Source organism: Pseudophryne corroboree, chromosome 4 (genome assembly GCF_028390025.1).
Source record: "Pseudophryne corroboree isolate aPseCor3 chromosome 4, aPseCor3.hap2, whole genome shotgun sequence".
Classification (NCBI taxonomy): domain Eukaryota; kingdom Metazoa; phylum Chordata; class Amphibia; order Anura; family Myobatrachidae; genus Pseudophryne; species Pseudophryne corroboree.
Genome location: NC_086447.1, coordinates 644,761,850 through 644,778,708, shown reverse-complemented (window position 1 = coordinate 644,778,708; position 16,859 = coordinate 644,761,850). Strand labels below are relative to the sequence as shown.

The 16,859-nt window shown below is 47.3% G+C and overlaps 1 protein-coding gene across 4 annotated transcripts in view; it reads right to left on the bottom strand.

The window, feature by feature from the left end:
- LOC134910095 (ATPase family AAA domain-containing protein 2-like) overlaps nucleotides 1-16,859 on the bottom strand; it is a 611,116-nt gene that overhangs the window by 462,732 nt on the left and 131,525 nt on the right. For all 4 annotated transcript variants that reach the window (XR_010176115.1, XM_063917736.1, XM_063917735.1 and 1 more), the window contains exons 4-6: nucleotides 13,379-13,494; nucleotides 6,123-6,297; nucleotides 5,612-5,697 (exon numbers count right to left, since the gene is read on the bottom strand). Coding sequence is in view for 3 of the 4 variants with exons in the window: in XM_063917736.1 (XP_063773806.1) it covers nucleotides 5,612-5,697; nucleotides 6,123-6,297; nucleotides 13,379-13,494 (377 nt within the window). In the remaining variant the exon portion in view is untranslated. The remainder of the gene's footprint in view (nucleotides 1-5,611; nucleotides 5,698-6,122; nucleotides 6,298-13,378; nucleotides 13,495-16,859) is intronic.

Sequence of the window (16,859 nt, the reverse complement as noted above, 5' to 3'; positions counted from 1 at the left end):
TGGTTTCGGATGGAGAAACTAAATTCTTCTTGACTCCTCGTGAGGCTTCGGTGTGGCTGGACAGACACTTTCCGGCACGGCGGGCGATGGCCGCTGATTGAACCCAAGCATTGGGTTTCTGGGAGGGATGTGTGCTCATTGTTGATGGGGTAAATGCTGGGATATCTTTAAAATTGTTATTCTGCTTTCACTAATATGTTACGGTGCTTACTTATGTCCTTATATCTGCCTCATATTGCTCTGAACTAGCATCCTGTTCAGCTCTATAGGTTACTCTCGGGGCCGCCTGGGTATATCCCTGTCCCGATGTATGGTCCTGAGTGGTTCTATAGGTGGGGCTGTTCTGACGGCCCTAGGGGGGACTTGAATTTAGCTGGAGGTTACTCCTGCCGCGGGGTCATTGAATTCTTGGCCCCCTTTTGAGTCTTTCTTTTGTTTTATTTGACTTTGTACAATGTGTAAGGGTATTTCTTGCCTTAGTTGTTAGTGTTCGCTTTTTGGGAGAGTTGTTTGTTAGGGAATCAGGTATGCTGCAAGTTTTCAGTGGTGTACGGGGTGGGGGTGGGGGTTATGTTAAGAAAGTATTGTTTTGTTTTTATTCTCTGATGAGCAGTGTGCTTGTTTCAGATGTGCTTCCCTTGCAGCTGCACACGGGTATGGGTGGGTGGATATGTACTGGAGGTGGCTGGTCGCGGGTCATCTGCTTCATCGTTGAAAGTGCTCTGTTATGGCTCTGGTCAGGTTACTGTCCTGGAATGTGAGGGGGATCAATGACAAAATCAAGCGTTCCTTGGTACTTAGGCAGATCAAACAATATGCATCTGATGTAATCTATTTAATGGAGACCCACTTGGTAGGCACTAGACTTCTGTCCCTTAAAAAGCCGTGGGTGGGGTGGGCTTTCCATTCCACGCATACCTCGGCGTCCCGGGGAGTGTCGATTCTGATTAGAAAGTCTGTTCCTTTCTTGCTTGATAGTGTACAAACAGATCAGAGGGGGAGGTATGTGTTTCTAAAATGTAAAATTAACTCCGTTCCTTTACTGTTGCTAGCTGTGTATGTGCCCCTCCTTACTCGCCTGACGTTCTTAAAAAAGTATCTACATTCATGGCTGCGTCCCCGGGGGTGGCTGCTATATGTATGGGTGACTTTAACAATGTCTTAAACCATGAACTGGATAGGTTCTCCATGGCATCCTTCAACCCACAGCCGAAGCGGTCTCCATTTGCAGATACTGTCTCTGAGCTGGGCTTGGTCGATCCCTGGAGATTGAAATATCCTGACCTGAGGCAATATTCGTGTTTCTCACACTCCCACACTTCCTTCTCTAGGATAGACTTGGCTCTCCTCACTCGGGAGCTCCTGCCTATGATACATGGTATTAAATATGAGACTAGGGGTATTTCGGATCACTCCCCTGTATCGGTACATATTGACTTAAGCTGTCAGAGGGGCCAAGCAGTATGGAAATTTAACCCCTTCTGGCTCACGCATATGGGTGCGGGATCCGAATTGGAAGCTAGCTGGCTAGAATTTGTTAATTCACATACGGACACTACCAACATCTCCTTATTGTGGGATACCTTTAAAGCTTTCATGAGAGGGACTTTGATCAAAAGAGTGGGTAGTCTTAAATCCTCTTTTAAGAAACATGAGGCTGAGCTGGAGGCTCGGGTTATTGCTTCTGAGATGGTATACATACGGGATGGCTTGGACATCTCTAAATTAGACTGGCTCCATGCTCAGAAAGAATGGAAGGAGTATCTATGGGGGAAAACCCAGCACAGGCTTCTATTCTCCTCGCATGTTCACTACGCTACAGGGGATATACCGGGCTCTTATTTGGCTAATCTTGCAAGGGGGGACCGTTCCTCTCATACGGTACTAGAGGTTGTGAACTCGGCCGGGACGGTATTAGACCGCACCCCCCAAATTGTCACGGAATTTGTATCATATTATCAAGCGTTATATAGCTCCACACTAACATGTTCCCCGCTAGAATTGTGTAATTACTTGGATCGAATCCAGTTGCCCTGTATCTCCAGTGAGGCTAGAGCTCTTCTTGATGCTCCTCTGTCGTTGGAGGAGATAGAGGCTGCGATCACTGCATCTCCAGATGGCAAGGCCTCTGGCCTTGATGGTATCCCATCGGAGTTGTATGAGAAACACGCTAGATTTTTCGCCCCTCAGTTGCTTACTCTATTTAATACTATATTTGAGCAAAATATGCTTCCCCCTTCTATGCGGAGGCATTGATTATAGTGATTCCCAAGCCAGATAAGGACCCCAAGAGGGTTGAGTCATATCGACCTCTCTCTCTGCTACCCACGGATATTAAAATCCTGGCCAAGGTCCTGGCTTCTAGACTCAATCGGGTTATAACCCAAATCATTCACCCGGACCAAACAGGCTTTATGCCTGGTAAGTCCACTGCTGTTAATTTAAGGCGCTTGTTCACCCATTTTCAGGTTTCTCATGGGGAGGCCTGCTCTTCTGCTGTAGCCTCTTTAGATGCCGCAAAGGCCTTTGATTCGGTGGAGTGGGCCTTCTTGTGGGAAACCATGAGATTTGGCATGGGTCCCAATTTTATCAAATATGTTAGATTGCTTTATTCTCTGCCCATGGCCAGGGTCTCGGTGAATGGATACGTATCACATTCCTTCCCTTTGTCCAGGGGAACGAGACAGGGCTGCCCTCTCTCCCCCACATTGTTTGCCGTCGCTATTGAACCATCGGCATGTTTGATTAGAGCTAGTCTCGATATTATGGGTATTAAGGTGGGCGCAAGAGAAGATAGAATAGCATTATATGCTGATGATCTCTTGCTATTTGTTCAGGATTATGTCTCCTCTATGCCAATAATTCTGGATATGATCAACACCTATGGACAATTCTCCGGGCTCAAAATTAATTGGGATAAATCCAATATCACTCCACTTAAGGGTCCAATCCCGGTAGCCCCATTGATCCATATCCCGCTTAAGTGGGTAGACTCCTTTAAGTATCTGGGTATTTGGGTATCGAATGACCCTTTGGGTATCGAATGACCTTGTACTTATGTTTCTCTAAATATTATGCCGCAGATTGTTTATCTCCGCTCGAAAATTAAGGTTTGGGGGTCTTTGCCTCTGACTATTACTGGTAGGGTCAACTTAGTGAAAATGGTGTACCTCCCTAAGCTCCTCTATGTTCTTCAGCAGTCACCTGTATATATTGGCTTAAAAGTATTCAGGCAAATTGACAGCCTATTATCTTCCTTGATTTGGGCTAGCAGGAGAGCACGGTTGAAGATTGACACCCTGTCTAGACCAAGACTGATGGGAGGACTGGCCCTCCCTGTCTTTAAATTTTACTATTATGCAGCGCAGTTGGCGCATATCTGGGAGTGGATGTCTGACTCCGACAGACTCACCTTACACTCACAAATGTTTCTGCAGGAGTATCCTGGTGGCACGCCGCTGCAGTTGTTACTCTGTGGGAACACTAAATTGTCTGAGGTCCCTATAATAAGGCAGGCCACTCTTGTGTGGAAGCGGGTACATACTATATTGCTGGGCCAGGGTATAGACCCAGACACTCCGTTAGATAATGTCCTTGGTCTCCCAGAATTGGCCTCGCTGCATATTAGGGCAGTGTGGGGTAGGTGGGGGGTTACATCCCTGGGGCAATTGTATAATGGCGATATATTGAAATCTTTCCAGCAGCTCCAACAGGACTATAATTTACCCTCCTCTTATTTTTATCGTTATTTGCAACTGAGACATGCGATTAATGTACAGTTTTCTAATACCCCTCCGAAGATTCTGGCCTCCCCAGTCAAGTCACTCTTACAGAACCTGGGTAACGGGCATTTGGTATCCAGTATTTATACAAGTATGCTCCGGTCTCACTACTCTGACCCATTATCCTCTCTTAGAAATAAATGGGAATCAGACCTGGGAACAATTTCTGACGAGGTATGGGAGAATGCTCTTTGCTCCCCACGGTTATCTACCACCACCACTATCAGCAAATCCAATTGTTTATTATACACACCAGTGAAATTGGCCCGCATGGACGGTACTCATACTACCAGATGTCCTAAATGTGGCAGTCTGGATGCTGATTTTTGGCACATTATTTGGCTTTGCCCCAGGATGGCAGTGTTTTGGTCGGGTATTATTAACATTATGGTGTCGACTGGTATTCCATTGGATGTGTGTACTCCGGTGGTATGTGTGTTGTCGGCTTTGGAGGAAGAGACACTAGATGCTCCTGGCAGACGATATCTGATCAATCTGTGTGCTTTAGCCAAGGTGTGTGTCGCTAGATTATGGTTGGCTAAGGATGCTCCCACAGTACAGTCATGGGTTTCGCTCGTCAATGAAACGGCTGCTCACGAAAAATATGTATACATGGCTAGAAAAGCAAGGAAAAAGTATCACGACCTATGGGGCAGATGGCTCAGCTCTACTAATTCAACGAACCATAGTGACTGATTACTTGCTACAGTGTGACCAATATGATGACGAGATGGAGGGATGGGCCATGTACCATGGGGATTGTGTGGAGGTGTGTAGGTGGGTCTGTACTGATGGCGTTGTTTTCCCTTTCGTGTATCGCCCATGGGGCCGCGGCCAGCCACCCACTTGCCCGGGTTTGAGGTTATGTGTTGTACAAATATAGTTGGTTGATTAGTTTTTGAGATATACATGATTAATATATTTGAATATTGTGTCTCAATATCTGTCACTTCTCCTGATTTATAAATGTATATGCATGAGTGGAGCCTGCACATCTCACATGATGTGATTGAAACTTTTTAGATGGGAATCTGCGTATTCCCTTATCTGGAATACTGTATGTTTAGTAGTTTTGTTGTATTGTTTAATTGCAAAGTGAAAAACCAATAAAAATGATTGAATTTAAAAAAAAAAAATAAGATGCATTTTTCGCTGAAAAAAAATTAGCAAAACTTATGCTTTGTGCTTCACGGGTTCCGTCTCATCATGGTGCGACTTGAAGGGCTGTTTAGCGTGACTGCAGTAAGGATGTGAGAGGACACACATGTATAATTGCCAATAATAGACGAATCTACTATATTCCTAAAGAAATGTATGTAGTGCAATGAAACGGGTGTCGTACGGTATGCCGGCGCTCGGGCTCCCGGCGCCCAGCATACCGGCGCCGGGAGCCCGACCGCCGGCATACCGACAGCGTGGCAAGCGCAAAGGAGCCCCTTGCGGGCACGGTGGCGCCACACTATTTTATTCTCCCTCCAGGGGGGTCGTGGACCCCCACGAGGGAGAATAGTTGTCGGTATGCCGGGTGTCGGGATTCCGGCGCCGGTATACTGTGCGCCGGGATCCCGACATTCGGCATACAGAAGACCACCCCAATGAAACACGTCAGTACATAAATGTATGGACAGAAGCGCTGTGTACTGAAAGTAAGATGGATACTGATCTTAATCATTACGGTCAAGTATTGGAAAGTTTACTATGGACACTTTGGATCAAATTCAAACAGCTGTGGAAGTAGCCGGAGTGGAAGCACTGAACTTCCTGAGCAATGAACTAAGGGGAAACTGAACTCAGGTAGCACTGAACAGGAAAAGTACAGCAGACCTTACCCATGGTTGTGGTCTTCGCTGGTTCGGACAGGTGCCAAGCCATCAATCTCATCAAAAAAGATAATTGAAGGACGCGTTTCATAGGCCTAATCAGTAAATTTTAAAAACAAAAATGTAAAAATTATGTATTTATTACTAGTTATTTATATAGTGCACACATATTCCGCAGCGCTTTACAGAGAATATTTTGGCCACTTACATCAGTTCCTGCGTCAGTGGAGCTTACAATCTATATCCCCTTCCTCATGTACACGAACACACATTTACGGTCAGGCTAATTTTTGTTAGAGGCCAATCAACCTACCAGTATATTTTTGGATTGTGGGAGAAAATCGGCGTACCCGGAGGAAACCGATTCAAGCACAGGGAGAATATACAAACTCCACACAGTTAGGGCATGTTGAGTATCAAATATGTGACCTCAGTGCTGTGAGGCATTACTGTTAACGTTACACTGTCCATGCTGTCCAACAACATCAATTTGAAGTTTCAGTAAAGCAAATCAAATTACCTGATCGAAGAGGAGTCTCAGCTGCCGCTCAGACTCTCCTGTCCATTTACTCATGCAGTCTGCTCCTTTCCTCATGAAGAAAGTAATTCTTCTATCAGCCACACTGCACTCATTAGCCAAGGCCCGGGCAACCAAGGTTTTACCAGTACCAGGAGGGCCATAGAACAAACATCCCCTGAAATAAAAGAAAATAGAGACCACATAGGAAATAAAATTCAGTTCAGTATTCAAGAAATGTCATGGACTATACAGTTCTTAATAAAAAAAATTCTGAAATAAACTGTGTGTTCATTTATAAAACCGTGTCTTTCTATGTCTTCATTTACAGTTTTCCTTGGTGAACTACAGGTCCCAGCTGAATGAATCCTACTTGCATACTATATACTACAACGGTAACATTGTACTGGTTAGATGAAAATGCAATATTCTATTTCAAAAGGTGGCATTTTTTATCAAAACTGTATCCCTCTTATCTCTCTTTAGTATTTCTGCCCCTTAGACTGTAAGTTCCAGTGGATAAAATAATAAGATTTTAAACCTACCGGTAAATCTATTTCTCCTAGTCCGTAGAGGATGCTGGGGACTCCGTAAGGACCATGGGGTATAGACGGGCTCCGCAGGAGATAGGGCACCTAAAAATAACTTTTACTCAGTTAGAGAACTGTGCCCAGAGGAGATGGACAATACAAGGCAGGATTTAGAAATCCAAGGGCAAGATTCATACCAGCCCACACCAATCATACCATGTAACCTGGATCATACATAACCAGTTAACCGTATGAACAATAACAGTAACTGTCCAAGACCGATTCCAACTGTAACAGAACCCTTATGTAAGCAACAACTATATACAAGTCTTGCAGAGTTTCCGCACTGGGACGAGCGCCCAGTATCCTCTACGGACTAGGAGAAATAGATTTACCGGTAGGTTTAAAATCTTATTTTCTCTTACGTCCTAGAGGATGCTGGGGACTCCGTAAAGACCATGGGGTTTATACCAAAGCATCCAATCGGGCGGGAGAGTGCGTACGACTCTGCAGCACCGACTGAGCAAAAGCTAGGTCCTCATCAGCCAGAGTATCAAACTTGTAGAATTTAGCAAAAGTGTTTGACCCCGACCAAGTCGCCGCTCGGCAAAGCTGTAATGCCGAGACGCCTCGGGCAGCCGCCCAAGAAGAACCCACCTTCCTAGTGGAATGGGCCTTAACCGAATTTGGTATCGGCAATCCAGCCGTAGAATGAGCCTGCTGAATCGTATTACAGATCCAGCGAGCAATAGTCTGCTTCGAAGCAGGTGCGCCAATCTTATTAGCAGCATACAGGACAAACAGAGCCTCTGTTTTCCTAATTCTAGCCGTCCTGGCTACATAAATCTTTAAGGCCCTGACTACGTCCAGGGATCTGGAATCCTCCAGGTCACTTGTAGCCACAGGCACCACAATAGGTTGATTCATATGGAATGAAGAAACCACTTTAGGCAAAAATTGCGGACGTATCCTCAATTCAGCTCGATCCACATGAAAAATCAAGTAGGGGCTCTTGTGTGACAAAGCCGCCAATTCTGACACTCGCCTTGCTGATGCTAAGGCCATGTAGGAAAAAACAATGTATTCCCTAATGCACACCGAGTGAAAAGAGAAGCCTTGTCGATCGGCCTGGGGGCTTGACCCTATATCTGCAGATATACGCAACTAAGATCTCCGTATTATCTGACTATTATGTAGTAATATTTTTCACTCTGTGTGCATTAGGGAACACATTGTTTTTTCCTACACAGAATTACCCCTCCCTTTTAGCACCTGAGTGACATTACAATCTGATTGAGCAGCTTTCCATTTTGTGCATTGTATTTAGAGAGGCATGGATGGGTCAGCATTAGGAGGGATTGCTGACTCCAGAGTGCCATAGGGGAAGCCAGGGGTATCTCCAGGTAAGCTGGCTCTCAGATGCTGTAGGAGCCATTACCATGTGGCCTTACACTGGGAATTTAACCCAGACATATTTGTAATTATTTATGGGGTGGGTGTGGGGTGTGGTGGCCCCTGTGTCGGTATGGCTGGGCTGCTTCAGGTCGGCACACCCTAACACTTTATTAACACTTATGATTTTCTCTATCACTTTGTATATATTTTTGTATTATTTTAATCACACCACTTACATAGCACTTCTGTGCTTCTTATTAACCCTTATTAATTCTCACCTGTGTGCTGACCTGGGGTGGCCGACCTGTGCCGACATCGTGGGGTCCTGCACCCCGGACCCATACCTAGTATTAGGGACCCCCAGTTACGGAGAAGCCTTGTCGATCGGCCTGGGGGCTTGACCCTATATCTGCAGATATACGCAACTAAGATCTCCATATTATCTGACTATTATGTAGTAATATTTTTCACTCGGTGTGCATTAGGGAACACATTGTTTTTTCCTACACAGAATTACCCCTCCCTTTTAGCACCTGAGTGACATTACAATCTGATTGAGCAGCTTTCCATTTTGTGCATTGATTGCTAAGGCCAACAACATGACCACCTTCCAGGTAAGAAATTTCAACTCAACCTTGTCAAGCGGTTCAAACCAGTGTGATTTTAGGAACTGCAACACCACGTTCAGGTTCCACGGTGCCACTGGAGGCACAAAAGGGGGCTGGATGTGCAGCACTCCCTTTACAAACGTCTGGCCTTCTGGAAGAGAAGCCAATTCCTTCTGAAAGAAAATCGAGAGGGACGAAATCTGTACCTTAACAGAGCCTAATTTCAGGCCCATATCCACTCCTGTCTGTAGGAAGTGGAGAAAACGACCCAGATGAAAATCTTCCGTAGGTGCATTCTTGGTCTCACACCAAGACACATATTTTCGCCAGATACGGTGATAGTGCTTTACCGTCACCTCCTTCCTAGCCTTTATTAAAGTAGGGATGTCCTCTTCCGGAATCCCCTTTTTCGCTAGGATTCGGCGTTCAACCGCCATGCCGTCAAACGTAACCGCGGTAAGTCTTGAAATACACAGGGCCCCTGTTGCAACAGGTCTTCCCTCAGAGGAAGAGGCCAGGGATCTCCTGTGAGCATCTCTTGTAGATCCGAGTACCAGGCCCTTCGAGGCCAGTCTGGGACAACGAGTATCGTTTGTACTCTTCTTCGTCTTATGATCCTCAACACTTTTGTGATGAGAGGAAGAGGAGGATACATGTAGTCCGATTTGAACACCCACGGTGTTACCAGAGCGTCTACTGCTACTGCCTGAGGGTCCCGAGACCTGGCACAATACCTCCGAAGCTTCTTGTTGAGGTGTGACGCCATCATGTCTATTTGAGGAGTTCCCCAAAGACGCGTTACGTCTGCAAAGACTTCTTGATGAAGTCCCCACTCTCCAGGATGGAGATCGTGTCTGCTGAGGAAGTCTGCTTCCCAGTTGTCCACTCCCGGAATGAAGACAGCCGACAGAGCGCTTACGTGATTTTCCGCCCAGCGAAGAATCCTGGTAGCTTCCGCCATCGCGACTCTGCTTCTTGTCCCGCCTTGGCGGTTCACATGAGCCACTGCTGTGACATTGTCTGATTGAATCAGAACCGGTAGGTTTCGAAGAAGACTCTCCGCTTGTCGAAGGCCGTTGTAAATGGCCCTGAGTTCCAACACATTGATGTGTAGACAGGACTCCTGGTCTGACCACAGTCCCTGAAAACTTCTTCCTTGTGTGACTGCTCCCCATCCTCGGAGGCTCGCGTCCGTGGTAAACAGGATCCAATCCTGAATTCCGAACCTGCAACCCTCCAGCGGGTACTTTGCAACCACCACAGGAGAGACATCCTGGCCCCTGGGGACAGAGTTATTTTCCGATGTAAGTGCAGATGGGACCCGGACCACTTGTCCAGAAGGTCCCATTGAAAAGTCCTTGCATGGAACCTTCCGAAGGGAATGGCTTTGTAGGCCGCCACCATTTTTCCCAGAACTCGAGTGCATTGGTGAACTGACACCGTTTTCGTTTTTAGCAGGTCTCTGACCATGTTCTGGATGTTCTGGGCTTTCTCCAGTGGGAGAAAGACCTTCATTTGTTCCGTATCCAGTATCATACCTAGGAACGTTAGTCGAGTTGTCGGAATAAACTGTGACTTCGGTAGATTTAGAATCCAACCGTGTTGCTGGAGCACTCTCAGAGAGAGCGCCACACTGCTCAGCAATTTCTCTCTGGATCTCGCTTTTATTAGGAGATCGTCCAAGTATGGGATAATTGTGACTCCATGCTTGCGCAGGACCACCATCATTTCCGCCATTATCTTGGTGAAAATCCTCGGGGCCGTGGAAAGCCCAAACGGCAACGTCTGAAATTGGTAATGACAATCCTGTACAGCGAATCTCAGGTATTCCTGATGGGGGGAATATATGGGGACATGAAGGTACGCGTCCTTTATGTCCAGAGACACAATAAACTCCCCCTCCTCCATATTGGCTATTATCGCTCTGAGTGATTCCATTTTGAATTTGAATCTTTTTATGTACAGGTTTAGGGATTTCAGATTCAAAATAGGTCTGACCGAACAGTCCGGTTTCGGGACCACAAATAGGGTTGAGTAGTAACCTCTTCCCTGCTGGTTCAGGGGAACCCTGATTATTACTTGCTGTAGACACAGCATTTGAATTGCAGGTAAGACTACATCCCGTTCCGATGTGGAAGCTGGTAGGGCCGATTTGAAAAATCGGCGCGGGGGCACCTCCTCGAATTCCAGTTGGTAACCCTGGGAAACTATTTCCAACACCCAAGGATTCAGGCCTGAGCTGACCCAGGCCCGGCTGAAAAGTCGAAGACGTGCCCCCACCGGTGCGGACACCCTCAGGGGAGCCCCAGCGTCATGCTGTGGGCTTTGGAGTAGCCGGGGAGGACTTTTGTTCCTGGGCACCTGCCGAAGCAGGTGCTCTTTTGCCTCTGCCCTTACCTCTGGCGAGGAAGGAGGATCCCCGACCTCTTCTGGGCTTGTGCGACCGAAAGGACTGCATCTGATAGGGTGGTACTTTCTTTTGCTGCTGGGGAATAAATGGTAAAAAGTTTGATTTACCTGCTGTAGCTGTGGAAACCAGGGCCGTCAGCCCATCCCCAAACAATACATCTTCCTTATAGGGTAGAACTTCCATATGTTTTTTGGAATCTGCATCACCCGTCCATTGGCGAGTCCATAAGGATCTTCTCGCAGAGATAGACATGGCATTGGCCCTAGAAGCTAGCAATCCAATGTCCCTTTGAGCATCCCTCATAAATAAGACTGCGTCTTTAATATGGGCTAGAGTTAAGAATATAGTATCCTTATCCATCTTATCAAAATCAGCTGTCAGCTCATCTGTCCAAGCTGAAATCGCGCTACACACCCATGCCGACGCAATTGTCGTTCTAAGGACTGCTCCAGTATGAGAATAAATACACTTTAAGGTAGTCTCTTGCCTGCGATCTGCATGGTCCCTAAGGGCAGCTGTGTTATGAGACGGTAGCGCCACTTTCTTGGACAAGCGCGTCAGGGCCTTGTCCACAGTGGGAGGTGACTCCCAACGCTCCCTGTCCTGTTTAGGGAAGGGGTATGCCATATAAATTCTTTTGGGTATCTGCGGTCTCTTTTCCGGAGTCTCCCAAGCTTTTTCAAAGAAATCATTTAGTTAATGAGATGTGGGAAAATTTATAATCTGTTTCTTTCCCTTAAACATGTGCACCCTTGTGTCGGGGACCGAGGGTTCATCCGCAATATGCAACACATCCCTTATTGCCACAATCATACACTGAATGCTTTTTGTCACCCTAGGGTGCAATTTCACTTCGTCATAGTCGACACTGGAATCAGAGTCCGTGTCGGTAGTAGTGTCTTGTGTTAAGGGACGCTTTTGAGACCCCGACGGGCCCTGTGAGTCGGTCCAATCCGAGGATTGACCCCCTGATGTCCCCCCTAATTCAGCCTTATCAAGCCTCTTATGTAAGGATGCCACACTTGCATTCAACATATGCCACATGTCCATCCATTCATGAGTCGGCACAACCGACGGGGACACACCACTCATTTGCTCCACCTCCTCCTTGGAAAAGCCTTCCGCTTCAGACATGTCGACACCACGTACCGACACCCCACACACACAGGGATTAAGCTATAAGGGGACAAAACCCCAACCAGGCCCTTAGGAGAGACAGAGAGAGCGTATGCCAGCACACACCCAGCGCTTAATAACACTGGAAAAATATGACCAGATAGCGCTTTTATATATAAAATGACCAGATTCCCACTCACTGCGCTCAAAATGCCCCCCTCCTCTTTTTTCCAGCCTGAATGTTCAGCAGGGGAGAGACCAGGGAGCCAGCGTTTTCCTTATGCAGCTTCTGTGGAGAAAATGGCGCTGGTTAGTGCTGCGGATCAAGCTCCGCCCACCCGACGGCGGGCTTCGGTCCCGGTGATTTTTTTATAGAAAATGGCGGGGGATCGTAGAATTACTGCCCAGCAGCCTAATCTACCTTGTCAGTGCCCAAATGTGAGGTTTATTGCTGCCCAGGGCGCCCCCCCCTGCGCCCTGCACCCTTCAGTGCTGCTCTGTGTGTGTGAATGGGAGCAATGGCGCGCAGCTTACCGCTGCGTGCCTTACCTCATGAAGATCTGATGTCTTCTGCCGCCTATGATGTCTTCTGCCTTCTCATACTCACCCGGCTTCTATCTTCGGCATCTGTGAGGAGGACGGCGGCGCGGCTCCGGGACGAACCCCAGGTGAGACCTGTGTTCCGACTCCCTCTGGAGCTAATGGTGTCCAGTAGCCTTAGAAACAGAGCCCAACCGTTAAGCCAGCCCTGCTTCTCTCCCCTCGGTCCCACGATGCAGGGAGCCTGTTGCCAACAGGACTCCCTGAAAATAAAAAACCTAACAAAATTCTTTTTCAACAGAAAACTCTGGAGAGCTCTCTGCAGTGCACCCATTCTCCTCTGGGCACAAGATCTAACTGAGGTCTGGAGGAGGGGCATAGAGGGAGGAGCCAGTGCACACCCATAGTAAAAGTTCTTTTTAGGTGCCCTATCTCCTGCGGAGCCCGTCTATACCCCATGGTCCTTACGGAGTCCCCAGCATCCTCTAGGACGTCAGAGAAATTTAAGTATTTTATGTAACGCACCAAGGGGGGGTGCAAAGTATTGCCAAGGTCTGCTAAGAAACTGTAGCCTTGCCTCCAAGTTGGTGTGGTCACCAAAGAGAGTGACAAAATGTAAAATCGTTTTGCTTACTTTTGTTTAAATATTGGCAAACATACCGTGGAGGTTGGATTTTAAATCTTTCAAACACTTCTGGGTACTTTAATGGAAAAAGCACCATCTCTTTTAATGATGCTATATGGTTAGAGAGGCCTCCAACACTGCTGAACTGCACCTAGGAATAGACACAAGTCCACATGTTCACATGATTTGGTGCATAGCCTACATTATTACTAACACCTACTGTGTCACAAAAGGGTTAGCATACTACTAATGACCCAACATATCAGTATGCAATAAACTTGGCACATTGGGGTATATTTACTAAGCTCCCAATTTTGACCGAGATGGTGTTTTTTTCTTCAAAGTGTCATCTCGGGAATTTACTAAAGTCAAATCACGGCAGTGATGAGGGCATTTGTATTTTTGTTGAAGTCAAAGAAAAAAATTACGAATAAATATACCATCGGTCAAATACACCTGTTATTTGCTAGAACTCGGTAATTTACTAAAATTTGTATTTCACAAACACTGCTGACAATAGCCAAACACTGCCGTGAATAAATACAAATCGTAAAAAAAAGCAGTTTTCAAATAGACCTGCGTTTTTTTACCGTGTTCTGATAGGCATGCACGGATCCGTGGGATCCGTGAGATCCGTGCATGTTTATCAGTGGTAAGGGGTGGGAAAGTGTTAAATGTAAGAAATAAAAATGCGTGAGGTCCCCCCTCCTAAGCAAAACCAGCCTCGGGCTCTTTAAGACGGTCCTGGTTGTCAAAATATGGGGGGGAAAATGACAGGGGTTCCCCCATATTTCATCAACCAGCACCGGGCTCTGCGCCTGGTCCTGGTGCAAAAAATACGGGGGACAAAAAGCGTAGGGGTCCCCCGTATTTTTTTAACCAGCACCGGGCTCCACTAGCCAGGTACATAATGCCACAGCCGGGGGACACTTTCATTGTGGTCCTGGCGGCCCTGGCATTACATCCCCAACTAGTCACCCCTGGCCGGGGTACCCTGGAGGAGTGGGAACCCCTTAAATCAAGGGGTCCCCCCCCTCCAGCCACCCAAGGGCCAGGAGTGAAGCCCGAGGCTGTCCCCCCCATCCAAGGGCGGCGGATGGGGGGCTGATAACCAAGTGTAAAAAATCTGTATATTGTTTTTAGTAGCAGTACTACAAGTCCCAGCAAGCCTCCCCCGCAAGCTGGTACTTGGAGAACCACAAGTACCAGCATGCGGTGGAAAACCGGGCCCGCTGGTACCTGTAGTACTACTACTAAAAAAATACCCAACAAAAAACAGGACACACACACCGTGACAGTAAAAGTTTATTACATACATGCACACCTCCATACATACATACTTACCTATGTTCACACGAGGCTCGGTCCTCTTCTCCATGTAGAATCCTTGGGGTACCTGTGAAAAAAATTATACTCACATAATCCAGTGTATCTTCTGTTCTTTGTATAATCCACGTACTTGGCAAAAAAACAAACCGGAAACCCGACCACGCACTGAAAGGGGTCCCATATTTACACATGGGACGCCTTTCCCGACTGCCAGGACCCCCCCTGACTCCTGTTAAAGAGGGTCCCTTCAGCCAATCAGGGAGCGCCACGTCGTGGCACTCTCCTGATTGGCTGTGCACTCCTGTAGTGTCAGTGAGGCTGCACACGGCAGAGATACAATGTTGCGCCTATGCGCTCCATTGTATCCAATGGTGGGAACTTTGCGGTCAGCGGAGAGGTTACTTTCGGTCAACCGCTGACCGCAAAGTTCCCACCATTGGATACAATGGAGCGCATAGGCGCTACATTGTATCTCTGCCGTGTGCAGCCTCACTGACACTACAGGAGCGCACAGCCAATCAGGAGAGTGCCACGACGTGGCGCTCCCTGATTGGCTGGAGGGACCCTCTTTGACAGGAGTCAGGGGGGGTCCTGGCAGTCGGGGAAAGGGGTCCCATGTGTAAACATGGGACCCCTTTCAGTGTGTGGTCGGGTTTCCGGTTTGCTTTTTTGCCAAGTACGTGGATTATACAAAGAACTGAAGATACACTGGATTATGTGAGTATAATTTTTTTCACAGGTACCCCGAGGATTCTACATGGAGAAGAGGACCGAGCCTCGTGTGAACATAGGTAAGTATGTATGTATGGAGGTGTGCATGTATGTAATAAACTTTTACTGTCACGGTGTGTGTGTCCTGTTTTTTGTTGGGTATTTTTTTAGTAATAGTACTACAGGTACCAGCGGGCCCGGTTTTCCACCGCATGCAGGTACTTGTGGTTCTCCAAGTACCAGCTTGCGGGGGAGGCTTGCTGGGACTTGTAGTACTGCTACTAAAAACAATATTCTGATTTTTTACACTTGGCTATCAGCCCCCCATCCGCCGCCCTTGGATGGGGGTGACAGCCTCGGGCTTCACCCCTGGCCCTTGGGTGGCTGGAGGGGGGGACCCCTTGATTTAAGGGGTTCCCACTCCTCCAGGGTACCCCGGCCAGGGGTGACTAGTTGGGGATGTAATGCCAGGGCCGCCAGGACCACAATAAAAGTGTCCCCCAGCTGTGGCATGATGTACCTGGCTAGTGGAGCCCGGTGCTGGTTAAAAAAATACGGGAGACCCCTACGCTTTTTGTCCCCCCGTATTTTTTGCACCAGGCCCAGGCGCAGAGCCCGGTGCTGGTTGATGAAATATGGGGGAACCCCTGTCATTTTTTTTCTATATTTTGACAACCAGGACCGGCTCAAAGAGCCCGAGGCTGGTTTTGCTTAGGAGGGGGGACCCCACGCATTTTTTTGTTTACATTTTTAACACTTTCTTTTTTTTACGAAAGGTGCACAATGAAGCCCTGCACGGATCTCACAGATCCGTCCGAGATTCATTGTGTTAATGTCGGCAGTGTTTTACTATTCACTCCCGTAAAACACTGCCAAAAAATACGAATGACATCGACATCGGAATACACGAAAATGCAGAATACGACAGCATAGTAAATTAGTCGTAATAAATTCAAAAAGTTGCAATTTCACACATTCGATGTCATTCGTGTTTGAACTTTAACCTCATTCTGAAAATTACGAATTTTAGTAAATATACCCCATTATCTGGTATTCTCTCCAATAATTACAAAGCTACAACCATATCTGGTTTAGATGGATGAAACTATAAGGGACCCAGTTAAAATGCCGCTGGGCAGGATCCTGTCTGCCAAAATACCAACGCCAGAATCCCGACTTGCGGTCACAATACCAACGTCAAAATGCCGACACAGGTGGGATTCCCGGTATCAAAGTACATACGCCTAGAATTCAGAATGTCCTCTCAGAGTGATGAGCTTGCGTTCTGCTGCTGGGGGGAGGACAGGTTAGGTTTAGGCATTAGAAGGGGAGTTAGGGTTAGGCACCAAGCGGGGTGGGTTAGGTGTAGGCAGCGGGGAAGGGAGGGTTAGGTTTAGGCACCCCCGGGGAGGGTTAGTGTCAGGCACCCCTGGGGATGGGGAGGGTTAGGCACCCACTAGGGAGGGTTAGAGTAGG